General features: G+C 41.4%; 1 protein-coding gene across 9 annotated transcripts in view; it reads right to left on the bottom strand.

Annotated features, from left to right (window-relative positions):
* Nucleotides 1-208: 208 nt before the first annotated feature.
* SEMA6A (semaphorin 6A) overlaps nt 209-27,571 on the bottom strand; it is a 121,680-nt gene continuing 94,317 nt past the window's right edge. For 4 of the 9 annotated variants that reach the window (XM_019746523.2, XM_074328578.1, XM_019746525.2 and 1 more), the window contains 4 exons: nt 26,691-26,711; nt 26,504-26,554; nt 21,062-21,226; nt 209-2,246 (listed from right to left, as the gene is read on the bottom strand). In XM_019746523.2, the coding sequence (XP_019602082.1) occupies nt 1,051-2,246; nt 21,062-21,226; nt 26,504-26,554; nt 26,691-26,711 (1,433 nt within the window). In that variant the 3' untranslated portion in view covers nt 209-1,050. Of the gene's footprint in view, nt 2,247-12,305; nt 15,883-21,061; nt 21,227-26,503; nt 26,555-26,690; nt 26,712-27,571 lie in introns of those variants that run through there. The other 5 variants (XM_019746532.2, XM_019746531.2, XM_019746526.2 and 2 more) reach the window with 5 other exon arrangements.

The raw sequence follows: 27,571 nt of genomic DNA, 5'->3' as shown, positions 1-27,571 counted from the left end.
GGGGCATGGATGTGCCATTCTAAAAGTTCCTCTCCTGGTTGCTTTAGAAGTTAGGATCTGGAAGGACTTCTAACTAATTTTTTGCGTGTTATAGAACAGAGACCTCACCAGCAAATTGACTGGTAGATTTAAATAAATATACCCCTCTTTTTCCTTTTAGCTTGAGATCAGACAGTCCAAACACAAAGGTCAGAATTCCAGCTCCAACTTATTTACTCAGTGAATTTATTGTAAAAATAAAGAAACTTAATTATTCCAGTTAATGGATTTCACGTTAAATAGTTTAACTTCAAGGGGCTTTATGAAGAGCTGTTCATAGGGCAATATGTGGAAGAGTCCTTTCCTTAAGGAAAAAAAAGGTGAACAATAAATAAAGTTACTTGCGTTAACGGTCACGTTATTTCATTAAAAGAGAGGAGCAGAAATATCTATGACATAGTCGCCCAACATGGCATTCATCTGCTATAACAGAAAGCTGTAACACTGGTGGGCATTTCACAGTATCTGCGCATAGTAAACTTCTGCCATTGTTAAAGTCTGAGTTAGAATTATCAATGGATTCTTTTTTTTTTTTTTGTCATTTTAACTTTCACGATTTTTAAAAACGTATTTGTGTTTTGCAAGGTGGAACGCTAGCCCCGTTTGGCAGAGCCCCGTGCAGTAACGGACAAAAAGCTGCAGTTGCTGTTCACCTCTGTGTGTGTGTGTGTGTGTGTGTGTGTGTGTGTGTGTGTGTGTCGGGGGGTGAGTGGCTATGTGCTTTTGGCTCATATTTGTGATCATTTAAGTCTTTCGTGAGTCCGACCTGTTGCAGGGAGTAGGGGGGAAGAGTGAAGAGAATGGAGGTGAGTCCCGCGTCGCAAACCTTCACCGAACCGCGTGGCCCACGTGTCGGGCGTAGCCCGGAGTCCAGAGGAGGGCGCGGCGTCCTCGGCTCGGCCGGGCCGTCTTGGTCTGGTGGGTGCTCGGGCCGCCGGGACCGTGCGGAGCGGAGCGGAGCGGGCGCCTCGCCTTTCCTGCTGGTTCGACACCTGACCCCTCCCCCTGGGATTATGTACACGCATCATTGGGCTTCATGGATGTGGAAAGGGGGGCGAAGGTAGGTTTGGGGGGTACGTCCGGCTTTAGCGAGGGCGTGCGCTTCAGCCCCGACCTGGTCAGTGAGTTGTAGGCGTTGAGGCTCGGCTGCCTCGAGACAGTCACGGCCTGGCCCGACGGCTGGGAGCTGTGCACCTGGATGGAGTCCACCCTCTGCGGGGCGGGCGGCGGGTTGTCTCCCCGGCCAAAGCTCTGGTTTCTGGAGAGGTGGGAGGAATTGGAGGAGTTAGTATTGTTTCTTTTGAGAGTGGTGGCCTGGTGGCTTCTCGTGAGCGAGTTCGTGGGGTAGCTCCTCTTATAGTCAAGCCCATAGGAGGAGGAGTGGTGCATTTCCAGCCGCTTGCTGAGGCCGCTCTGAGACAGGGAGGCTCCCGGGGGGCCCAGGGACGCCTCCCGCTGCGGGACTTTGGGCGGCAGGCCGTCCAGGTTCTCCACCATGTTCACCCCATGGTTGGGACTCTTGCTGAGATGTTCCTTGATGGTCTTATACTCCAGGGTGGCTGCCTGGTCCTCCAGCGCCATCTGGGCCACCTCGCTCATTTTGGGCTGGTCCACGTACTCGTGCTGGTAGCCCTGCTGCGTGATGGGCAGGACCACCACGCTGGGGATGTGGCTGGGCGAGGCCCGCAGGGGCAGGTCCGTGGGAATCACAGCGGAGCCCATGGGGGGCATGTCCTTGGTGCAGGCGTTGATGAGGTTCTGGTTCCTTTCCCACTCGCGGCTGCCGCGGCTGGGCTTCCGCTTCTGCTGCAGCGTTGGCGTGGATTCTGGGGTGGGCAAGGCTGCCAGGTCCAGGTGGTGCTGGTCGGCCTTAATGAGCATCTTGGCCGTGTTGCTGGGAGTGGCGAGCTTGCCGTTGTGCATGAGTGGTGTGAGGATGGCCTCTGGCTTCGGGTCTTTGGACTGGGTGTCACCGAAGAGGCCGCTGAGCTTGGTGACACTGCTCATGGAGCCTCGGCGCGAGTGGGTGAGCTCTTTCTCCTTGCGCTGCACCGCGGACACGTCCTTGCGCCGGTGATCGCAGACGCAGTACACGATGATGCCGGAGAAGACGGCCCCCATGACAAAGGCCAGAATGACCGCGATGGCCAAGAGGGTGACAGGCACGAGCTGGTCATGGCCTTTGAGGTAACTTTCGCGAATCACTCCTGCAACAGACATCACATATGGTGTTAAGAAATGAAAGGACACCGCGAGGCTTATTTTTGTTTGGTGTTCACCCTGTTAATTAATAACAGTAATAAGTGACAATAGCACCTCTGCATAACTTGTCATCAAGGCTCATCTTGCCAAACTAATTAATCCTCCCCAAGCCACCCCATCCCCCTGGAAAGTATGTAAATAGACTCTGTTGCCTTCTTTGTGTTCTTAAAAAGTGCTTCTCCCTTTCAAGTACTTGCTCTTTCTACTCAGCTTCACTCCGTGGAATATGGCAGTTTTGCATTTCCAAATTTTATGCCTCTTTCCCTCTCCTTAGTTTTTCAATCTTCCTCTTATAAAATTGAGATAACCGAGATATTTTGAGTCAGGGAGAAGGGCAACGATTTTATGCACGTTAAATGAACAAATTGCACAATACTTCAGGCTTCCAGGGTCTTTTCTGATGGCTTCCTTGGGCAACTGGAGGAAAGACAGTGTGTGTCATTGAAAGAAAATAGCTAAAGCTCAGATTACAAAAGTTCATGCTGATTTTGCATCATCCCTCCAAAAACAAAACAAAACAAAACAAAAAGCACGCACAGCCAATTTCGGGTAAATATACTGAATATTTGAATGAAGCCCTTCCCTTACTTGTACTGAAAGAATATTTAGAAAAGAGGACCATTTGCGGCCCTGAAGTGAGTTTGAGAAGTGTTAGGTCTCATTATTACAACTAGTGTTTGCTGTCACGGTGAAATTCTTCCGCAGAGCTAATCTCTTCAATTTAATAAAAATTATATGACTACACCTGTCAATAATCTTACACTACATTAACCAAGATGGGGTGTTTCTGAAGGAAGTTGCTGCCCCTGTTCCTGCTTAATCAGCCACCAAGCTGAGACACTAATCAAATGCAAACACTGAAGCTCTTATTTTTTAATACCAAGTGAGAATACACATCACATTTGTCAGATCTTAAGTGCTTGATGTGGTAGCTAAAAAAAATAAAATCTAAAACAGTTCAATTCCTGCCCCTGGAGACTGAAAGAACATGAATACATTAGAGGCACTGCAAGGGCTAAGGAAATGTAAACATTGTTCCTATTATGGAAACTGATAGTAAGACAGAAAATGTAACTTTTCACGTCCCAGGAGACATTGTTCATCTACTAAATCAACTCTTTCTGGAATGTTTAATGTATTTTCCTGGCAGATATCAGTGGCACAGAATTAGAATGAAATGAAATAAAAATCTCTACCCCTTCCCAAACCCACAACATGCAGCTGTTAAACTTCTGCTGAAATGCTCTGTGTATTACAGTTGAGACCTCGAAGCAATGCAGCTTTATCGGGAGTTTTCGTGCTAACATATTTTGTTTACTAAAGTGACGGTTTTAAAACTAAGAAACCTTAGCCTGAAGATAACGTTCTCTTTTTTTCCTCTAAACTGTCTTCCTTCCCTCAATTGTGACATCCCAGTTTGTCACTATGGAAATGATTGTCCTGTGACAAAAGATTGTGACTTTAGGTGGCGAATAAATAGAAGCAGCAAATATCTCTTGTGAAAAACAAAGATTTGTTGATTAAACAAATGCCCTTGGTAATGAAGGGCAGGCAAGACAGTTCACCCCAGGGAAAGTGTATGTAAAGTGGTAAGACATCGAATAATTTCCAAATGTGACAATTTTCAAATATTTCTAGATTTGTCTTCATGAACTTTCAAGGGGTAGAAACTGAGAAGCAAAAAGCCAGCAGGAAATTCAGCTATAACTCACACCTTTTATGCTGTGGAACTCCCCAAACAGTGGGTTGACTTTGTGTTCCAATATGTTTTAATACCTAAGTCACCAGGGAACTGTGCTAATGAAAATTTGTTCCTTAAATTTGCATTTCCTTTTAGTAATGCTAAAACAGCACTGCTTTCCTTTCAATTTTGGTTGTATATGGGGTTCTGGTGACCATCCTTACTACATATAATAGCACAAAAATGTACACCTGTGAATAAAATGGGTTTCATTTCCCTCATTGATTTGGTGATATCAGTGGGGCTAGAGACCACTGATGGGGGTACTAGGTACATTTTTTCATAGCAATGGTTATTTCATGCATCCCTTTTCCAGGCCACCATATTTATGGGGGCTGTATCTTCCCAATAAATGAGCAGATATAATAGGTAGCTGTCTCCAGTTGGCTTTGGCATTTTACAATTTAAATTGCTCTCTCAGCTTAAGAAGAAACATGGAAAGAATAAGGCTAGAGCAGTCCATTTGTTTCATCCATTATTTAACTGGGAAAACTGCAAAACTATCATGTCTATCCATTGCTGCTTTGTTTTCAGCTTCCATTCTTTCACGTCTGAAGGTCCTTGCCTATCTTAGACTCATGGAAACCACTTGCTCTTTCACTGGGAAAAACTCTTTAGTGGATGGAATTTGAGTTCAGGTTTTTGGTTAACAAATCAAGCAGGGTCTGACCTTTGAGAAAAATGGTGTCACAGACAGCCCCCCCCCCCCCATTCTGTTATGTGAATAGTGCCCTTTAAAACCTTTCCTTCCTCTTCAGCTTTGAGATATCTACCATGAAAATGAAGCAGGTGGCTTCCCTCCTCTGCTTGTACAAATCCAGAAACTACATGTCCAATTTAGAAACAGATCATAGATTAAGTTGAAAGCACAGTCAAGAAGTTAAAAGTTGTTTTTGGAAAATGCCTTGTAAACTTAGCGCTTTCTGCTTATATCATGAAAAAAAGCAAAGGGACATTCATGGAAATGATTAAATCATCTCTGTGGACATTGGTCACTGCAAAGGATTGGACACCAAATTTATCAGAGGCCGGGGTGGTGCCAGCCGCACTAGGGAGCTCCTAACGCCTGAGTCTTAGGCTCCCGCTTACTGCCGGTGACCGCTTGCTGAGTGACTTAACATCTCTGGGCCTCAGTTTTTACACCTGTAATGTGGGGTTAACACATTATTTGGTTGTTACAAGAATCAAATGAAATAATGAATAAGAAAGAGCTTTGATGCTGGTTTACTGGACAAATCTAAAGGTCAGAAGAAGCCACAAAAGAGAAGTGGTGCTCAGTGAGTAGCTCCCCAACGGCTAGGAGTGACCGTCACAGCTGCTCCTTTTGATTCCATTTGCTGTGGGTCTCCCGAGGGGAGAGGGACAGACCTGGTCTTCCCAGCTCCAAACCTCATGCTGTCCAAATGTTGCCAAAGGATGATATGTTGAGGTAACATCAGAAAACATGTACATGTTTCAGGACTGCCTCTAAGTCTTGAATTTTTAATTAAGTAAAACAAAAGTAGGCAATGTTGAGCAAAATACTGCAATTACAGTTAGACTCCTAGTGAGGTAATAATCGTGCAATCAGCTCTTTGAGGACAGGGACCATATATGTATTTATCACCCTCACCATCCCCAGGGCTCTTAGTTGGGCACCTACTAAATGATTGTTACATAAATGGGTTTGCAATGCAATGAAGACACATTTTTAAATGGACTTCTAAACTTGGTGGGTCTTCTTTGGAGTGACTAATCTTGCTTCTGAAGTTACAGAAACAAGTTATATCTACAGTCACAGAATATAATCATACTAGCATCCATTAGAGAAAAGAAATCTATAAAGGTGCTCAATATTTGTTTAAAATAATAAGAGAAACTCTTTTTAAAATGAAAAGAAACTCATTCTGGGATAATTCTAAAAGAGCTGATGAGGGTAAATGGGTTATTTGTAACAACTGAGTGCTCAGGTGGAATTGAATAATTTGAAATAAATGCATCCCTGCAAAGGGTTCAGGGCTGGAGGTGGATGAATATCATTGCTTCAGAACCTGCAGGGAAACCCTGGGGAAGTAGGAGGGCCTTTGTAGGGTGGTAGGCTCTCTCCTCAGGTATCCCCACTTTAAGGGACCAATCAGAGTTGGCTTCTCTCCCCTAGGGTGTTGATATGCCTTCTTCTACCAACCTCTGGGCCTTCAGCTCTCAACAGTTGAAAATTGGGCATTAGTAATGAAAACAGTTTCTGAAAAATCCTTAGCATTGATTCATTAACCGCCAGCTATTTCTCACCAGTCATAAGGTGCTAAATGGTTTATTTTTTCAACCTTCCTATTGCAGGAAGCAAGGCACACAATGGCTTGGAGATTTCTCTGAAATCGTGCCTGAAATTGGCAGAACTGAGAAAGAATAGACTCTCCATTTTTTTCTTTTTTTTCTGAGGTGCGAGTTTTCATATGCTGGAGGGAGGTCTCCGAGGGGCAGTTTGAAGCTCTTTAGAGGCTGAAAGCAATGAAAAGATTATGAACCCCACCCTCCAGGCCCTGCAATATGTGATTCAAAATAAGAACAATTATAAACTGTGAAATAAGAGGAAGTTCAACACAGGTCTGATTTTTGCTATGATGAGCATGTCACTGCATTTTGAAATTTCAGACATCAGATTCTTTATTTAAAGAACAGTTTCTGGTAGCCCGGCTTGTGGGTTCTCTGCAATTGCCTAGCTTGCATGGGGGGGAGGGGGGCGCCCAGCGCCAGGCTCTGGGACAGTACACCTCAGGAAAGATGCTCTCCTAACTCAGGCTGACGTGCTGGGTGCCTCTGCTATCACTTTCCTGGTGTAACAGGGGTTCGGCTCCGAGCATCTCTGGCTGTCTTCAGCGTACGGCTACTGCATGGACTGAAGCACTGTGTTAGGTGAAGGAGGAACAAACCCTGTGACTTGGTAGGGGGGGGAGGCAGGTGCTCAGACACGCACTACAGCCAAGAGGGGAGGCGAAGGCTTTGTGTAGGAGGTGGCATTGGAACTGAGCCTGAAGGAAGGTGGAGGCTGTCAGCTGCAGTGGAGAAAGCAGCAAGGACCGCGGAAGACATGGAGGGAAGGGAAGTGAAGGCTGTCCTCAGTTAATGGCTAATGGTCTGACACCCTTCCAGTCTCTTCCACGCTAGGTACTAGCCACTCTCCTGCACTCTGTCTCGCCTGTGGGCCCCCACACAGGCTGTTTCCTCCACCCTGAATATCCCTGCTCACCACCTATTCCTCTGACCCTCTCTTTTAGGTCTCAGCTTAACTGGGGAAATCTTCTCCAACTCCCTCAGACTAGGTTAGCTCTTCCTTCTACAAGTGTCCTGAGCCCTACATTTCTCTATCCTAAAACCATCACGCTCCTGATACTTGCTTTTTGTTTAGTTTTCTCGCCTAGACAGCTCTAGGAGGGAGATTTACCACTGAATCCCCAGGAATAAAAGTAAATATCCGTTAAATAAATAGTAAATGAATGCATGAATGAATGTTTGTAGAGGAAAAATACGAGAGCTAAACATCATCTGGGAGCAGGCTGTGAAAGCCTTGAATGACTGAAAAAGATATTTAGAAGACATGTCAGTTTTGGAAGGAAAGTTCTTGGTTAATTTATTTGCAATTTCAAGGGTCTCCTTGCCCAAGAAAGCTGACTCAGGTTACTTGCTCTACGTTGAATCCATTATTGAAAAACTGTGGGCTTCAGAGTCAATACTTTTGCATTAAAAGTAAAGCTAGTCTACTTGAATTTACTACTACTATTTTTAAGATTAAAACTCTGTCTTCAACCATATGTATCTACTGCATCGTAATAGCTGGGAGACGTTATCTGTCCTATCAAAAAATGAAGCAAAATAGACACCCCCCAAAAAAAAACCCCATAAAATCAATTGCACCTATTAAGCTAAATACCAAGGAAGAGCCCCCATGTGCCCTCAGCTACCTTGCTAGGCAGCCAGTACCTCGAAATGGTTAAACGCACACTTTCCCCTCTCACCCGTTCACTGGGTGCCTGTTTCGGAGCTGCTGTGATATGATGGATGTGTCTGTCTCCGTAGTGCAGTGATTAATAGGCATCTGTGTAAATGAGAGCGGGGAACCACAAAGACAACAGAGCCTCTCTGTGTCCTTTAGAGAAATATGCAAAGGCGAAAAGGAGGATGGACATTTCCTCTACTGCTGAGCCCGAGTGGGGTTCATGTTGGGTCTGAGAGCTGAGAAAGATGGCAAAACACCAAGAAAAGCCCTGGAGTAGGATCCCCTAAAAATAGACTTGATTCTGCTGTACAGTAAGACAAGCCTACAGTTAGTTTCCTTGAAATCCTCATAACAACTTGGGTGAATGGAATCTAACAACCCATTTTTTCTTGTTTGAAAATCTTATTGCATAAAAATGCCAGGCTTCCCGTCCTGCACGGCAGTATGAATGAACTAGTCATGGGCCAAGTACCACGGCCGCTAACCACAGAGGGCCCGCTGTAATCCCTGGTAAGGAGAGAAGAAAATAAAGGGGAAAAACCCTAATGGAGGCAATTTCGCCTGAAAGCCACACCCCAGCCAGTGGAGATGACCACACCGAAAGTGCAGTGGGAGCTCTCTGTGGTTATCTCGGCAGGAAGCAGCCTTCTTCTTGTCTTACGGCGTAATGTGAACCAGATGGGTTAGGCATAAACCGACATGCCAGCAGCCATGGAAGTGGGCTCAGAGTTTATAACTCAGACTTTCCTTTTCCTTTTAAGTTTTCCCCCTTCTGTGCCAACAGGAGGCTGAAGATTAGGTGCTGGGTCTTGGCAGGTCTTGATACAAGATGTGTAAGGTAAGGACTGGCCGTGCCACAGTAGGAGCAGCTTCCTGGCTGCTTGACAGCCTCGGTTCAGAAGCTACTTAAAAACTCGCAGATTGAAATAATGCTTACTGGGTGGTTGTGGTTGCCTGCGGCTGAATCCCCTTCCAGTTCTATCAGCTTGGAAAACAATGCATTTTCATTGTTTTGGGGAGGCCATCACAGGAAGAAAAGGGAAAATAAGTATGTAATTCATTCAATTTCATATTTTTTAGAGGAGAAACAGCTTCATTTCTCCTTCTGTGCCAACAGGAGTGCTCGGCTCACTGTTCTTCTTCTCCCGTTTTAGGTTTGGCAGTGCCAGTGGGAGCCCTACACCCAGAGCGTGGAGTAGGGTCTAGATTGGGAGGCATGAGAAATTAGCTTTTGAAAGCCATGCCCTAGAATGTTGGGCTGTGGTTCCATGTGGTACAACTGTCACTGTCTCTGTAAAAGTAATGACTATTTCAGATGAACAAAGTTTTGCAATGTTTGTGCTCTTTAACTTCTTTTTGAGGTTTTCTTTCTAATAACACTGGAAACCCAACACTAAGTAATGTCTGAAACCAAAGCATTTCTATTTTCTAACTTCCTGCTCCCATCTTCTTCCTTTGCTCTCATGAGGCATCAAAGCTACAGAACAAGGAAGTGAATCTCCTTATAAAGTTGTGAAATTCAGGTGAGTCTTTGGATTATTTGCAGTGCTTTGATTTTTTTTTTCTCTGCAAGATAAACAAATAGGAAACAGGTCTGTTTGAATATTCCTAAAACTACCAACTTAAACTTGCTAGAAATATAGTTCTTGAGGTCTGGGTTATAGATAAGGCTGGGTGTTAATGGTTAAGAACATAAATTTTGAGGTAATAAAGACCTGGATTTAAGTCTTGGCTCTACAGCTAACTAGCTGTGTGACCTTGGACAAATCACTCAATCTCTCTAAGCTCCAGCAGTGTTGGCTATGAGATGAGTGTTGTTGGAAGGATTAAATAGATTAAGTAAATGAATGTGTATAAAGCACTTGGCATGGTGTGAGACACATATTAATGCTCAATTAATAAAGTAAGGGAAGTGTTTCTAGAATTTCTGACAAGTTACCTGCCTTTGACAGGGTCCAAGATAGCCTGTTTTAATGCAGCACTTTGGTAGGGTTCAATTGTGTTAGCCAAGAGTGGAAAATAAAGGTTTGAAAATACAACAAGATCTTGGCGTCACCTTTAATAAAATAATCCATAACAACTTGGAAAGTGTCCAAATCAGTCCTACTCAGCATCAGCATCACCTATAACTTGCTAGAAATACAAGTCCTTGGGTCCTACTCAGACCTTTGGAATGAGAATCTCTGGAGTTGGAGTTCAGAAATTTGTGTTTTAACAGGGCCTCCAGATGATTCTTCTGTTCACGAAAGCTTGAGAAACATTGCCCTCAGTGACATGACTAATATTCCAAAAAACGCATCTAAATGTTAACTTTAAAGCCAACCTCACACATCACTGAGGCAGTGTACAGCCAGACTTTAAATAAAGAAATGTACCCTGTTTCCCCGAAAGTAAGACCTAGCCGGACAATCAGCTCGAATGCATCTTTTGGAGCAAAAATTAATATAAGACTGGGTATAATATAATATTATATTTATTATATTATAAAGACCTAGTCTTATAGTAAAATAAGACCGGGTCTTATATTAATTTTTGCTACAAAAGACGCATTAGAGCTGACTGCCCGGCTAGGTCTTATTTTCCGGGAAACACGGTAGTCTTCCTGGGTGTTCAAAGTATGAGTCTTTAATGGGTCTTGTGAATGACAGTTTCTTTACTGCAGTTACCATATTCTGATAGACAATACAAAATTGATATGTTTTATTGGAAAGACAAACACATCCCTAATACTTTCACTTGGTACCTGACAAAAGCTTGACACACGGCCTAAAACACCATGCCACTACTGCCCAATTTGCTAGAGCCAAAAGCTGCTGGAAAAAAATGCCTGTGGTCTCTTTATTTACCTCAGTATGAGGATATAGAGGGAAATTTCTGATGTTCCCCCATCTCTGTCACAGGGGCCATCAGGTAGTGAGTGGTTGGTATTAGGGCTCAGATATGCCCTTGATTGGGTCAGCCCAGTCAGGACCAAGTCCCAGGGACAGAAGAAGCAGAATCTCAGTGGGAGCTCACTACTGAATAGAGCAAACTCCTTTAAAGGCCTTCATCTCCTATCACCTGGAAATCAACTCCACTCAAACAACGCACAGACGTCAAGCGATATCTGGTAATGGTTCAGGAGATCTTTTCCCCTATCTTTGCGTGATCAGGCGAGAGAATGAGAAATTCAGGAAGATTCTTTTCCCTTTATATTTCTGGATTGAAGGAGGGACCTGAGTTCATGTGTTCACTCCCCAAATTAAGGTCCTACTTGATAATAAAAATGCCTAGCACAACTGTACTCTTTGGAGCTCAGTGCTTGCAGATCTGCTGAGTTGAACTGAATCTGCAAATCCGTAGACTCATATAAGACATTTTAAGTTACATGAAATTTCTGCTGTGTGCTTTTAAATCACAGAGCGCAAGACCCATCAGCACTTAGGCTATATTTATTACCTTAACAAATGTCAGATGATTGTGTCCAGTGTTATCAATTTTTTATGAATAGCAAGAAGCTGTAAGACTGGAAACGGCAAGCTTTAATCTGTCCAAAAGGTTAGGCATAATGCAGTTTGCTGCCTTATAAATTTCTTGACATCATTTTCCCTCCTAATAAAGCATTGTCAGTGGTGACTGTCCTGAACTTCCATTATTTCTGTACAGTTCATAATGACTGCCTTGCCTTTAGTGAAGAAATGTAATTGCAGATACATATTTGAAAAAGAATGCATCCCTTTAAAAAACATGAAATTTAAAAATAATTGGAGTGAGAAATTCCTATTATCCCATTAAAAATGAACTGTTTTACAAAGACAGTTTTCAGGCTGTAGACTTCCAAGAGCTTAAGAAATATTAACTAAGGATGACTAACCCTCATACTGCTAATAACAAGCTTTCTGACACTGATTAAGATCCTGTCTACTGTGCATCTGCTAATGTATTTCAATACATCCAGCTCAATTGCACTAGTTTATTTCAGGGCCCTTCTACAATTTAAGGTGCTGGGAAGTTTACATGTGGTTCATGTGGGTCCTCTCAGGCCTGCAGCACGGCCCCTACTCTTTGTGGGACTGTACCTAATACTTGCACAGCCTGTATCTTCCTGGGACTAGTGCATGCAGACAGCTTTTCTGTCCTCTTTCTCTCTATGGCAATGGTATGAATTATGTGTTCTGAGCAACTCTTGCAACTTTTAAGCCATTCTCACGTATAATGTGAAGAAAAGAGAAGCTGTGTTCAGGAAACATCTCGGTTTCCCCTGTTTTGCCCTAGCTAGACTTCTTTGTCTATGGAGCAGTGAGGTGTGCGAAATAAAACTTGTAACAAGCATTTTTTTTTAACTCCAGGAAATGAGGTCATCAGAAAGTTTTATTATAAAGCTACTAGTACTATTTTTTCCATTATTATGCATGACCCAAAAAACAAATTGACTCCTCACAGTTTTGCTGTTAGAACATAACAAATTTTAAATGAACAGAGTGCAGTTGAATCAATTAAGGAGTAAAATTTTAACTACTCCAGATGTTCAGTTAATAAGATCATGCCTAACCTAGTCCCGGTAGTCCTTGAAAATTCTATTAAGCTGTTAGAAAACTTTGTCATTGTGTGTTTTTGCAAAGATAGGAGAGAATGAAAAAAAAAAGAGAGATTGCAGGAAAAGGGTGGGGGTAGAATGAATTCTTGTCAATAGTGATGTGGTTTGAAAAAGTGGCTGTAGATTAAAGGTAAGAAGTGGCTGTAGATCAACTAGAAGGTAAGTTGATTTTTTAAATATCCTAAGGTTTAAGCTGCTGATTTTAGAAGAAAAAAGTCAAGTCTCCATAATCATAAATTAAGTCTTTTGTTTTTTTGAGAAAAATGGGGAAAAGGATTTAGTTGATATCGCTAGAAAGAAAATCCAATTTTTTTTTTTTTTAGAAAATCCAAATATTGGTGTGCAGATTCAGACAGGCAGGGAGATCAAATAGCTTTCTACATGGCTGACATTGAACTTTTTTTACTTCTACTCTTTCCACAATAATCTCATCAAGACCTTAGATGAATTCAGCAAGTTGTCAAGAGGATACAAAATTAATTAGATCAAATCTACATCTCTGCCCGAGCTGCTGAAAGAGCAATTACAGCCTTTTCCTTGGGTTTTCCATTCCTCGCCTCTGCTCCCCAGCACACGGTCACATGGACACTTCCCTGCCATCTGTGTGTGAGTCTAGCACCTGACCTCACAATACCATTTTCCTCAGCTCTTCAAAGAAAAGCCAGAGACTACAAATAGATTCCTTTTCTGGTAGGTGACAAAGAAATATTAATGTAGTAAAAATAAATGGTGGCACCCTGGGATATATTATAATTTCTTTCTCAGTCTCCCTGATTTCAGAATCTGTTCTGGATGAAAAGTGTGCCATGCATCCCGATGTCTTAACTATCTTAGGCTTTACCTAAGATAGAGTTTTTAGCTTGGCAAGGAGCACTTACCAGGAATATTCAGTGATATGTACACATAGATACTTTAGATCCAAAAGTGATGCCAAATTTTATTTCCCAAATTTATTACGTGTATGTAATTAACCTAATGTGACTGAATAATCGATTTCGTATATATATTACCTATCAATCTCTTGACCTGTTTTTCTCTCCCTCCCACCCTCCTTTTATCCCTTTCTTTGACCCATCTACTTTCCTACCCCCCACTGCCTACAGCGAACGCCAAAACCCCCCAGCATGACTTTTAAGGCTCCAGACTACCATTTCAGTCTCAGTTCCTAATCTGGCCTTGTTGATCGCTGTCATCACAGCACACTACTTGCCTATTTATCACTACACTCTGTCCTTTAATAGGTTTCTGTCTTGGTCGTGTCACTTATGTAGCTTGGAATGTCTTTCTTCTCCCTTTTCCTTCAGCACTTTGCAAGGCCTTCCCCTGGCCCCCAACAAGGAATGAGTTGTGTGGCTCCTCTCTCTCTCTCTCTCTCTCTCTCTCTCTCTCTCTCTCAGTGCTTGGTCTGCCTCCTTTCCTTCTGTTACTCTCACACTTCGCTCTGCCCCCATGGGCTCGCCAGGAGGTCACCTGTGTGTATCCCCTGCAAAACTGTAAGCTGCTTGAGTGCAGGGCTTGCTGTAACACTCAGCATAAGTCTTCTCTATATAGCACAGGTTTGCTGAATGTCTGTTGAATGCATGAAGAAAGAAAGGAAGGAAGGTGGCTGTATTGCCTTGGAGACTAGGGTTATTGATACCATTATTAACCTATTATTTTCTAGTTCTTTTAGGATTCCAGTTCATCCCCTTCAAAGCCATAGAAACAAGAAATGGGGGGAAAAAAACAAAGAAAAAAAATACGGAGAACATAACAGTTTGATAAAAACCTGAGGTTAAATATAATTAGAAAGAACCAATAGTTTTAAACATGCCCTTGTTTGGGGACAGTTTGGTTTCTGAGCCTTCCTCACTTAAAAGTGGCATTTGAAAGCCTGCTTTCAGTGATAAGCTTTAAAATTATTACATTTCAAACACATATATAACTTTTAGTGATATTCTGAGATTAAATATTTTTCAAAGAATGAAATTTTTAATTTAATTCCTCTTATATGGGTTACTCTGGGTTTTCTAAGGGTTAAAGGGCAAATGTAATCTAGAGGTTAGATCTTATATACGTTATCAGTAACCTCTTCAATAGGACTGCCAGGTAGCAAATAAATGTATAGAATACCTGGTTAAATTTCAACTTCAGATAAAGAATAATATTTTAGTAGAAGTATGTCCTGTGTAATAATGTGGGACATACTTACACTAAGAAATTATTCATGGTTTATTTGAAATTCAAATTTACCTGGGCATTCTATGTTTTATCTAAGCAACCTTACTCTTCTACTCTCAAATAATACGCTTCTAATGATTCCCCAAAATATTCTTTAGACCCACTGTAGACCTTTGGAGATTAAAATAGTTTAACAGTAATAAAAAAAATGATACTAGACCTTTATGAAGCCTGTATAGCATAATTTACAAATAAAAAAAAATACTAATAAACTAAATTTCAAGAATTGTATTTTTTATTATCAGCAACTTAGATACCAAATTTCTTATGACCTTTGAAGGATACCTTTGCTCTCTCAAAAACAAAAATAAATGTATTCTTAATTCAAAAGTGTTGTTTATAGCAATGAAGTCCCCATCTCTCTGTCCTTGGATCTGACCATGCATGTTCCATGTGGTTCAGTTAATGGTCAGTTATTAGGTGGAAGTCGGGGCTCCTCGTCCCTCCCTTCCATGCGGAGTGCTCCCCACACGACGGAAGCCCTTTGAAGACTGTCCTGTTCCACCACCACATTTAGAAATGGCTGTGATACTACAGGTGTTACTTGCAGATTACCATGAGTTTAGTTTTCTTTTTTTTTTTTAAATAAAGAACAGGCTGTTCAAAAATAAAGCCTGAGTTTGTCAGCTTTTCCACAAAAATTTTAAATATGAACTCTGTACCAAACACATCCCTCACTTTCTCCTTCCGCCCTGTCAAGTGATATATGACAGCTATAATATTGGTACTGAAGGGAAGGACTAAAGAAAAGGCGCTGAAAAACTGTTTCCAAGTGCTATGTCCTTGATGTGTTCAGCCAAGTTGTCTTCAGTTGTCTAATATCTTTTTCTAAAATCCGCGGTGTACAGTTTTGCCTTGTTCTCAAAGACAGTAGTGGTCGTAAAAGCTTTTTGGTGCATTTCCGAGTCTGTGTGCTTCATCTGTCTGGCGGTTTGCTATTTCTTGGACAGGAACTACGTCTAACTCTAGTGTAGCCTCCAGCTCCTTACTGGCATCCGATACTGTGCTGTGGGGCCAGTAATAAATTTTGCTTGAGACGCTTCAGAAAACATTTTTGTTATGGTAATGTTACTGAAAAAATGACAGAGAAAATTCGGCCCAAGTTTGGGAGTCAGGAAAAGGAGAGAAGCTTATTTTTCTTCCCTTACTACTGTCACCAGCAATAATTTTCTCTGTACACAAAATTACCTACATCTGACTTGATAGGAGCTAAGAAATCACTTTTCCCGTCGGGAGAACTGGAATGCATTAAAATCCCCAACCCATTAGATTTTAAGCATTGGAGATTGTTAAAATGACCAAGCGATCAGGGCTAGGCTCTGTTATGCAGTATATTCACTTAAAATCAGATTTCTAAGCCTGTTAATGAAGAAAGCTGGGCTCTAAGGGCTTGGGATTCAGAATAGGTAAAGTCTGAATGAGAGAAAAGGGAAAGAAGGATCAAATGTAGGTTATTGCCAGGCGAGGGGAATGCACCACAGCACAAAGGTCCTTACAGACAAGGGAGAAGTAGCCGGGAAGCGGAAGTGCCAAAGGTAAACTTTCACTAGGCCACAGATTGGTAATAACTAGCTGCATTTACACTTGGCTGCTCACTGTTGGTCTGGAGAAAAATCTCGCCAGATGCTTAACAAGCCTCGAATGATTAATTCTTGTTTTAGTCTAAATCCATTTTGCTCTAAATCCCTCCTTGACCAAACTTCTCATCCCCAGTCACAAAACTCAGTAGTTGGAGGAAAAATCAGAAGAGCACTAGATCGTATAATTGCAACCAACACTCCAGAGCTCAACCCACAGAATGTTAGCGATTGTTAAATCGCATTCCTCCAAATGCCAGGAGTGTTGGTGGTAGTTTGATCCTCAGTGGTCTCTCTTAAGTGCTCTAGACCAGAGTTATCCAAACTTGAGTTATTCAACTATCAATACTACAATTTGATTGATACCAGTGAGTCTCACTGACCATATTATTTACTTAGTAGTTTTATATCCCTGTACCTCCTGCACTATTAATATTTTCTTTAAATTACCTTTAGAATGCATTTCAAATGGAAACTTTGTATCGTTATCATAAATGGAAAAAAATTGCTTTTCATAGATGGAAGGTAACCATAAAAAGACAATTAACTGAAAGCAAAATAATGTTAATTGCAGCTAGCTCCGACTACAAATCAAAGCCCCCAATCTAAAGCCTGTTGTTCTTTCTTACCATTAAGAGGTGTAGTAGCAACTTTAGAGAGTTGTTAATGATAAAGCACCAACTGGAGACTTTTTCCTTGAGTAACCAAGAAGATTGAATGAGAAATGAAAAGGGTGTAACTTTCTACCACATGATTCTTGAAATCCCATGACGCCCCTGAGCCGCCTAAATCATCTTACGTGAGGTGCCTGTCCTACGTGGAGGCGATGCTGCTGTGCTATGACGCATTGAGGAGTAAATAATGGACTATAAAGAGGATTGCTGGTAAACCCTGGGATTTATAAAATTCCATTTAGGATTGTTACGAAGTGTAGACAATATACTCAGAATTCTTTATAGACCTTATGAATCCTACTGGAGTATTATTTCGCAGACTAAAAATTGCTTATACAAATGGCTTGTATATTGATTAAAATATATTCAACATTGTACATTTTAGTTTAAATTATTCATTTGATCTCTTATTTAAATTGTTCCTACATCTTGTCCTGGTCTGTAATGAGCATATCTTGACTAAATGCAATAATATGTTAATATCTCACTTGAAAGATTCTGCTAAGTATGTAAGCAGACTACAGTCCTGCCATTTCCAATCAATTGGGAACATCTTTGTTTATATTGACTGTTTCGTGTATTTTCTGAGAGCTCACAAGCGCTCTGAAGCAGGGGATTTTGTTCTGTTCCTGATTTATTCTTGTACCCTAATGACAGTGGTCAGCATTTACATTTTATATTTATGCTCCACAGCTCTCTTGGCAGATCTGTACATGGCTAATTTCCCCACGTATATTGCCGTCTTCTTGGAAATCAGGTTTTATGGTATTGTTACTTTTGGTCAGAAACAAGAGAAACGAGAGTGGCTATTAATTCTCAGTGTTGCTTAACCTGAAAAAGAAAGCTCTTGTTTCTTTTGCTGTGGGAAGGTGGCGGCTGAGGGGAGACAAGCCAGATCTAAAAATAAACTGGATTTTCTTTCTTATTCACATGTAATTAGAGCCCCTTTGTAACTACTCATTACCACCTCAATAGTTATAGGAAGAATAAATAATATATATTTTTAAATGTGGCAAAACCAAGAAAGAAGTAGCCAGGGCTGCATCTAATTTATCAACTTGGTGATTAAAGGGCTGGCTCTAGAGGCTCCAGACATCTAGGGACCCAGAGATAAAGCAGAGCAGTTGGCTGTTTCTACTAATGAATCTAGGACTTGAAAGATATCAGGCAATTTTAAAGAAAAGCAGCAAGGACAAGAGACATTAGACAAGGCCAGTAGGGTAATGAAGGGCTAGGCCAGTTACCGAGAGAGAAAATTACTTCATTTTCTGTGATAATACTTCTGCGTGCTTTGCCGGTCTCTTCTCACGCTTTGTTATGGCTTATATACAGACAGCATCTGAATGCTACTCGCAATGTAGAAGGAAAGAGCCTTGGAACAGTCCGCAGAGGGGCAGAGGGCGTGGGTCTATTAATTTGAAAAGGGGAGGCTAAGAACAATGGTAGCAGAAGGGGGTTAGATTGCAAGGTTGGGAACGGTGCTTTAACAGATGGGAGGGACGCACAGGATTAAATCAAGACGAAAGACACGGCAAGGAAAAGAAAGAAAAAGGCAAGCAAACATACTCTGGAAATACACAATTGTTTTGGAGGATGAGGTGGGACAGAGACTGAGACCAGCCCAGTGGTGCTCAGCATATCTGCAGAGCAGAGGTGTGGGCTCTGTAATTTGGTCTTTATTCTGTAGCCAAAATAAAAAGGGTGTTGGACACTTGACTCCTCCTTAGCTAGCTGGTCAGTGGACACATTTTCTGCTTAGTGGGGGAAATGTGCGGTATTTTAGAAACAATTCCAGAGTATATTTAGCTCCTAAAGCTGGCGCACACAAATGTCACATTCCCATGAGACAATTGACCCAGTGAAAAGAGCACCCGCCAGAAGTCCTCAGAAAACCCATGAAACTCTCGCATCCCAGGAGATGCTGCACGCATGGATGTGACATCATTAAGGCATCCACGTCAGGGAATGAAAAGAAAAGAAGCGGGATCACAGATTGGGTCAAGTTAAGGTACGTCATCATGAATCAGAAAGAAACAAGACTTTTCCAACAGAATAACGCCATCACTAAGTCATACCACACAGTGCTTGGCAAAACAAAACATCAAAATAAATCATGATCATTAAAAATAATTCAGAGCAAAGTGGAAATTAAAATAATAAAAGTCATGGTAAAAGGAACATTAAGCTACATCTTTAAAAAATTTTTGCATAACATCTCATTGTCATTGCCCCATCAAATACATAATTGTCAAAAAATCAAACTCAAATTTGACAGGGCAAGGCAAGGAGTTAATAGCACAAGAACAGTGATCATGTTAAACACCCATGCGGTCACCTCTGCCACCATTGTTTGACAATTTGTAGACTGCTTCCAGCTTTGTCAATATTCATAATAAGACCCAAGAGAATGAACAATGCCGAATTGTAAACTGATGTCAAAGTGTTAATTGGACTCTTTGATAACCTCATCCCTGGAGGGAGTTAACGACTGGAGAAAATTCAGCCACCCGTCTCAGGGAAGTGAGGACAAAATGATTGTAACCAACAGCTAGATATTTGGTTGACATATTTAATGCTTTACTGGAAAGGCTGTTTGGTTTTTCTGAAGGTTGCAGTGGGCAAACAAAGTGATTTTACTGAGTTGTCTCTTCTTGAGAACTCGGCCAGGACTAACACATCAGCCGTCTGGAGCCACACGTAACAGATGCGAGGGATTGTGGCCCGTTGTGATAGTCCGGTCCCATCACAAATTGGCCTGCTGCTTTCTCGGGATGGTAAGAGCAAGGTTCCCTCCAATTTAAAGAGGCTGCTAAGACAAAAACCTCTTTTTAAAAAAGATTAGGGGCATATTCAGTTACAGAAGAAAAATAAAATCGATTGAGGGGACATGCTGGGGAACAAGTTAAAAGGGTTACATTTTCCCAGTTTGGCTTGGCATGTAGAGCAGCAGAGTTTATGGCGCTCTCAAGAGATGAGATGCAAAACAGAGAATGGAAATGTAGCATGTGAGTCCGCCTAGAAAACATTCTCTAAGAGTAAAGACATATACCGAGAACCCTGAGGGAGGACATGATACAGGCTTGTCTTCCAAAGGGCACTGTGGCTGGTCTCCCCTTAAGACTCAAACCCCTGCTTGGAGGAAACTCTTGAAAACATATAGAAGTAAACAATTCTGAATGGGGGAACGAGCTCTCAACATAACTGGGCTTTTCAGTGTCTGATTTACAAGACTTTTTTGGACAAGCAAAGGCCTCTTTGGTTGCAGCTGCAGCTAAAGTAGGATGTGTTTGTTACTAGGGCAGCAAATGGCGAGGAAAGAGATGACATTTCCTGTCTCTAGTTGAGCAAAGAAAGCAAGTGAGAATTGAGGCCAGTTCACAGTAGAGTCCCCCTCATTTAGTGCCGCTTCCTTTTCGTTTTAACTACGTAGCAATTCTGCTTGATTAAATTACATATTTTTGTTTTGGCTGTTGTCCTCTAAAGGCGAGTACAGTATGTCTCAGGACCACGGCTCTATTCGAATGTCAGCACTATGGGAGAGAGAGATGCTTCCAGCCAGAAAAGACTCTGCCCTGCTATTTTTCCATTCCCTGATTAAACGGGCTTTAACTTCGATTACATGCACTTGCCAAAGGCTGCCCTGCATTCCATTCCATTATGGTGGGAAAAGAGGACCCCAAAAATCATGGAATGAGCTAAGAGGAGTGGAAAAGGGATCTCAGGAGCCAGCATCTACTTTGGGCCAAGCCACACCTCTTGTGAGTGGAGGAAACTGAGAGGCTGGGTTATTTGTTTTGTGTGGTTTCTCCCTGGTTGGGCAATAATGTAGGATCGAGCCTACCACCGAGGATTGGATTGCAGTCTTTTTGGAGATGTTTCAGTCGCAGTGTGTTGGAGGTGTCTTAAATGTCGCTGTGATTCAGCTGGAAGCAGTTACACAGTCCTCCCTGCTTTTCCCTCCCTCTCCCCCCAGAGGAAGAGGCAATTCCAAGGCCTTACCCTTCTTGTCTTGGTGATTATGGGAAGACACTGCCCCCAAAGAGTCTGTGCTGTCAGGTGAATCGTGCAAATCCTTCCAGTCCAGCATTCCTCCCCTAGACTCATACCCCTCTCGAGCCGCCGAATCTGACGTGGTGGTGCTGGGCAAGAGGGAGCTGGAGTGCCCTGTTTTCATCACAAATACAGTTAGGGACAACATCACCAGAGACGCCCGCATGTGCCCAGCGGCCAGGAGGTGGGACGCCCAAGGTGGCTGTGAGACTGAAAGGAGATTGCCCTCAAAATAACAAGGCTGGGGGTGGGGTTCAACGGAAGACCCCCTTGAACTTGTAGTTAGAGGATGAAGGGCCAGGTCCCATCTCTGCTTCTTGCTGGGTGAGCCTCGGGGAATCATTTTGCCTCTCTGGGCCTTGGCTTTCCAAAACAGGGATGATGCCACTTATCTCCCAGTGTTGGGAGGATAAAGTGACATAATGGTGGCAGTACCTAGCTATAGGTGCTGTCACCTAGCAGAAGGTGCTCGAGAAATACTAGTGTCCTGCTTTGGTATTCCCATCGCAGCACTAAAAGCAGAATGTGTCCACTCTGGGGACACTATCTGTAACTGATGGGGGAGGTTTATGGCAGTGGATGAGCCTCTCCCCCATCACAGACAACTCAGCTGTCCTGAGCCTTTCTCATGGTGGGTGTGTCTACTGTGTTTCCCCCCAAAATAAGACCTAGCCGGACCATCAGCTCTAATGCGTCTTTTGGAGCAAAAATTAATATGAGACATGGTCTTATTTTACTATACTAGAAGACTGGGTCTTCCTTAATATAATGTATAATATAATATAATATATAACAAATATGATATAATTTAATAAATATAACATAATACTGGGTCTTATATTAAGTTTTGCTCCAAAAAACGCAGTAGAGCTGATCGTCCAGCTAGGTCTTATTTTCGGGGAAATGGTAGCTTCCAGCTTCAGCTCCACTTTACAGGCATTCATTTTGCTGGGAGAAGTCACTGCTTTCTAACGGGATCTGCTCCCAACTCCTTTTCACTCGCATGGAGGCCTCAACTTGTTCCATGTTGTAGCTGTGCCTTTTGCATCTTATTCCAACGAAGTTAGTTTCATGACTTATCCTTGCGAGAGGTTGTTTTTGAGGCCACACCAACTGATATTATCAGATTAGTTAGGGACAGGTTTTTGAGATCTATAGTATCCTACAATAGGATGTGTCAGAAGAAGAATGGTTAGGCTGGGAGTTATGGCAGAAACTGGACATTTCTTGTGAATACATTCCTAAGCATTGCTGCCTTCATTCCACAAGGTTAATGCAGATTATATCAGATACTTTGATCTACACTGCCCCAACGATTTTGAGAAGCCCCACTACCTGTTCTCTCTGGTAGAAATAAAATATAACTGCTCTGTGATTTTCGAGTAGAGTCTTTGGCTTATTAAGCCATCTTACCTATAGCAGCCTCTTGAGTAATTTTTAGAAAGACATTAGGGCAACTACTGTGAATGTGTAATTGGTAGAAAGTAGGACAGAATCACAGGTGGCTTCAGCCTCGGGCTGTGATCACCACGTATGTGAGGAAGAAAACAGTGGCTACCAGAAAGAGAGTATAATGATCAATGCATTGCGGTCTTCTTTTTTACAGTTAGTATTGGAAGTGGGATTCCTAGGAGGCTTTAATACTGCAAATTACAGAATATACACATCAGGGAAAAGCAAGTGGGCCACGTGGCTCATCTAAGCTATAGTGATTTCCACGGCAGCACCACCCTTAGATGCCACCTCGAAGCTCTGGTAGCACAGAAGAGGCTGCTTTCTGTGTAGAACTTGTTTGGTTCCCACACAGCTTCAAACATCCGTTTTGTTGCACATAGTCTGGTTCACATCCAACTGCTAAAAACATCTTCATTTAAAACTCAAGAATGTTTGCATGTAGACAAAACTATTGTTTTTACATTTCTGGGTTTCACATCTCATCTCATAATACTGATAAGAGAACAGGGGTAGGAAAATTAATGTGGAATTGGAAATGCAAGTTTACTTTTACTTTCTTCTTACAAAGAGGTCTCAGATACAGCCTCTATTGTCTACTCTTGAATTTAACACTGTTTTAGTGAAGTATATGGTCAGCCTAAGAGAGAATTCAGCACCCAGCATGAGCAAGGAGAAATAGCTTTGTGGGGAATGAGAATGGTGGGGGAAAAAGCCTCTCATCCAAGTAGCTATTTTTTTTTTTTAACCGGGATTGATATGTATTTTGAGCACTTTCAATTTAACTGTGTTCAAGGGGCAATTTTATGATAATGCCATAAGTATGGTTTAGGGAAAACATTTCTTAATACCGTAATCTAGGGGAAATATATGCCTAAGGGACACATTCTCTGTAGAAAGATTTCCTGGACCATATGCTGCAAATACATGGAAAACTCATTGGTAATGGAAAGCTATGGCTATGAGAGGAAATTAATGTGGACCAGATGGTAGTTAGGTAGGAAAATGTTTTACACAAATGTGAGAAATCAGGTCCTTCCTATTGCTGAAGTGTTAGTCTAATACCCATTACGTCTCCGTTTTCTTTATGTAAATCTAGAGAAACCATGCATCTGATGTACTCAAAAGGAAAAAAAAAAGAACAGCATGAGGTTTGTAATCTTTTAAACTTATGCTTGAGGATAGGCAACACGTGTCACTGGTGAATCAAATAGTCAAAGAAAGCAATACCTCATTTTCAAAAATTTTAGAACCACCACGTAAAAGCACCATTTAGCAGCAGTCCTTAGTTTGAAATCAAAGAGGTGTAGTATGACTATTACCTCTCCAAGCTTAAAAAAAGAGTTGAAATCCCTTTATTCCTTCTTAGAATCTGGTTCTATAGGCTATATTATTTTTGTGCATTCACTAAGAGACTTTGTGACCAAAATGCTACAAAAATAGGCCATCATTTGTGAATATAGTATAACATGTCAGTAGAATTTGAACCTACAATTTTGTCTTGTCAATCCAATTAGGGAGGTCATATTTTACTCAAAGGAGATTATGATGTATTATTCTTGTAATATCCAAAGAGAGATTTTAAAACTTTCACATGCATCACATTGTTTCTCTGTATCTACAAATCTTTGTGATTCCAGATGTTAGAGACCCTTCAGACTACTCTAACCTATTAACAATTATTGTAGCCGATTAGATACACAAAAGAGACATTATATCAATACAAGAGAGGAACAGAAGGAAAATAATCAGGGTCCAATTCACCAAAAAAATGGTTCTTGCTTATGTCACTGGTGTTGCGCAGAGCTTTTGCCAAACCGAGAGTTTGCATGGTTGATTGAAATGATCCCCTATTCTGAGTTAGGCTGTTGTGGTTTACTCTATGAGCCTGCACTCAGCCAATGCACTGTTATGTAAACATTCAGAGGACACATTTAGAAACAGCGGGTGTGCTGTGAACTTTGGGGTTGGCTTCCTAGTCTATATCTGTGCTCATAAAAATAGCAATTTGGTCTTTTCCTTTGGTGGTACAAATACAGCAACTAGTCTAGTCTTGGCATTTTGTAGGCACTCAACAAATACTAGCTGAATGAATTAATTAAACCTATGTTTATTCCAAAAATAAGCATATTTTCAATAGTTTGTGAAAAGAAAGTCTGCTCTATTTTTCTAAGTACTGTCTGGACCAGCCCTTATTTTGATGGTCAGTGAATCATCTAACCACTTCATACCTGATAGATTTAGCACTGAAATGGACAGGGTCATTAGTTAAAAGGAATATTCAAACTTTTCCTCAGTTTCATCATAGAAAGCAATGATCACAAGCTGAAGATGAAGGGGCATCATCCTTTAAAGGGTTAATATGGAAGAATGAATCAGTTTCTTTCCTTTTGTGAGGGAAGAGATCCATAGATTGGAGAGTGATTTTTGGTCATGAACAGCACCCCATGGTTTCATGGTTCTGTCTATATGAGAAATAATCTGGAAGCTAAAATTGGTCTTAGTATAAATTGATGAATGCTGGGAGGTTGCTGGTTCAGTTAGTTTCAGGACCTGAATTTCTCAGTATCTGCTAAAGAATATTCAATTATAGGAAATGATGTGCAAAGTATGACATTGGAGAAGAGCAGATGCTAAGTGGGTTCTCTTTCTGAAGGGCAAGCTAAGTTAAACGACATTAGCCTCCTGAGAAATTTTTCTTCCAGTTGTTGGTGTTTAATATTCTGGCTTGAATCACAGATGAGAGAATGTTAAAGCTGGATGAATTCTGTGGGCTCATCCACTCCCCACTGCCTCACTTCACATAGGGGACAACCAGGAGAAACCAGGCATCATTTTCCATATTTGCACAGCTCCATTTTGTAAGATAGTCTTTAGGACTTTCAAAGAGGCTTTTTATTTATGTTAATTAGACACAGGGACTGAGAGTTTACATAGAGCTATTAAACACATTTGTAGTCATCTGAACTATTTCTTTGAATGCTAGATCCACCTTGCTTTCTTCTTTTATTTTTTCACCTTCCTTTATCACCTACCTCCTTCATGTAAAGACTGCCCTAGAATTGTTACTGTTACATATCTTAAACACAAAAACTATAAAATATCTACACATCAATGAAACTCGTAGTTCTCATTATAATACAGAAGCTTACACTTGCCATCACACGTTTTTCATATTATATTTAAAATATGCATGAATAGTTTACCCTAATAAATATTTGGGGGAACTTTCAGAAATGGAAATTGAACGTTTCCACTACATTTCATCTTTTCTTATGAAGAGCTCAGAATATTCTGTTTATGGACTTACTGGCTTTGTTTAATATAGTGTCTGTGTATTTCAGAGCAGGAACAATGGGTAAATCCTGTTTGTACATCATTTCTACTGCGTCACTCTTCCTTGTATACATTTTGCAGAAATCGCAAAGAAAATATGTTTAAATATTCAGTCTTTATGAACTTAAGTTTTAATGGCTAATTTCATGCTATATTGGAAAGTTTTGCCTACTAAGAGCATGATATCTTCACCCTGTATAGATTTTCCCCTGCAGAAGGTATTGTTCTGAAAGTCAGCATTTTGGGACTGGTACTTTGGGAAAGAGCTATTGCCTATTAGTTATAAGCGCTATTCTTTTATCTTGGATATACTTATGTCCAAAAGCAATTTCTTCTCCCTCATGCACTCATTAACTATATTCACCGAATTCCCTAAGGTTGGCACATTTCATGTTATATGGATTAAAATGTAGGACTCAGTCTCACATCAGTTGTCTCATATAGGCAGAGTGATTTTTGAAGCATAATGAAATCTATAAGTAATTTTAGTGAATTGGGGCCCTGAAGTAACAAAGAATCTGGTTCATGATGTTTAGGAATGAAAACTATAAACTATCACAGGATGAATGGCTTGAAGAATGAAAAAGAAATCCATAAACTGACCATATACTGTGTCGTAAGACATTTCATGATCTGGTAGAGGAGTTGAAATGTCTATAAAAAAAATAATGAAGATAAGAAATAATTAACAAAGAAACCTAAGGTTTGAAAGTCCTGAGGAGGATTAGTGAAATAGGATTTCCCAAATAGATTTCCATCAATATTAAATTATGAGTAATATCTTCCTTACCATTCAGTGCCACAAAGGAATCTGAAAGACAAAAGGGTGCAGGAGGTTACTTAACGTTTGACTCTGCTTAGTGTGAGTTCCATAGTACATGGGAATAAACTCATACTGAACTCTGGTAACACACGATCCCCAACACTAAGCAAGTGCTTTCTCCATTTCTGCTGGTGACATAAGATGCTTTGTATTTGGTCCAATGTCACACCCTCATGATTCTTCCCCAAGTGATTTTTCCTCAAAGTCACTGCTTTTGTTGCCAAGAGGCAGAAAAAAGGCAAGTTAGTAGAAAAAATGGTAACTGTGATTTTATGTGATTCTGAGAAATTAAGCCCTACTCTATACCGAGGGACATATAGGTGGATAAAATAAGTGACATCTGGGCCACACTTACAAAGCACTTTTTCTTTACATTCTCTCTCATTTCATCCTCACAACCATGTCGTGAGGAACTGTGCAGTATCACAGTGTTCTGAACTCAGCAGGGGTTTTAGTTAGGTAATTCAAAACAAAAATAATAACAGTCACACACACGTAATAGGCAATGTACATATGTGTGTGTGTAGTGTGACTGGGTCATTACCCCTTAAAATCCTGTTAAACAGTCATTGTGCACCAATTAGCTGACTCCTCTGAATACCTGTGTGTGAACAGGTACGTCTCACAGAAGTAGGTCATGCTCCAGCAGGAGCCCAGGGAGAGAGCAGCCACAAGGAAAGGCAGCAGCAGCTCAGCCTCCCCTCCTGCTCTGAGCAGTGCCTCAGCAGGAATGGGATTCAAGGGTAGGGACACACGCACACACAGAGGCTTGACTGCTGAGATTAAATAGTAGACCACTGGCTTGGGACCCGAGGGTCTCCCTGTGCCAGACAGAGGTTTCCTGAGGT

Source organism: Rhinolophus sinicus, linkage group LG03, assembly GCF_036562045.2.
Source record: "Rhinolophus sinicus isolate RSC01 linkage group LG03, ASM3656204v1, whole genome shotgun sequence".
NCBI classification, from domain to species: domain Eukaryota; kingdom Metazoa; phylum Chordata; class Mammalia; order Chiroptera; family Rhinolophidae; genus Rhinolophus; species Rhinolophus sinicus.
This window is presented reverse-complemented; position numbering and strand designations above follow the sequence as displayed.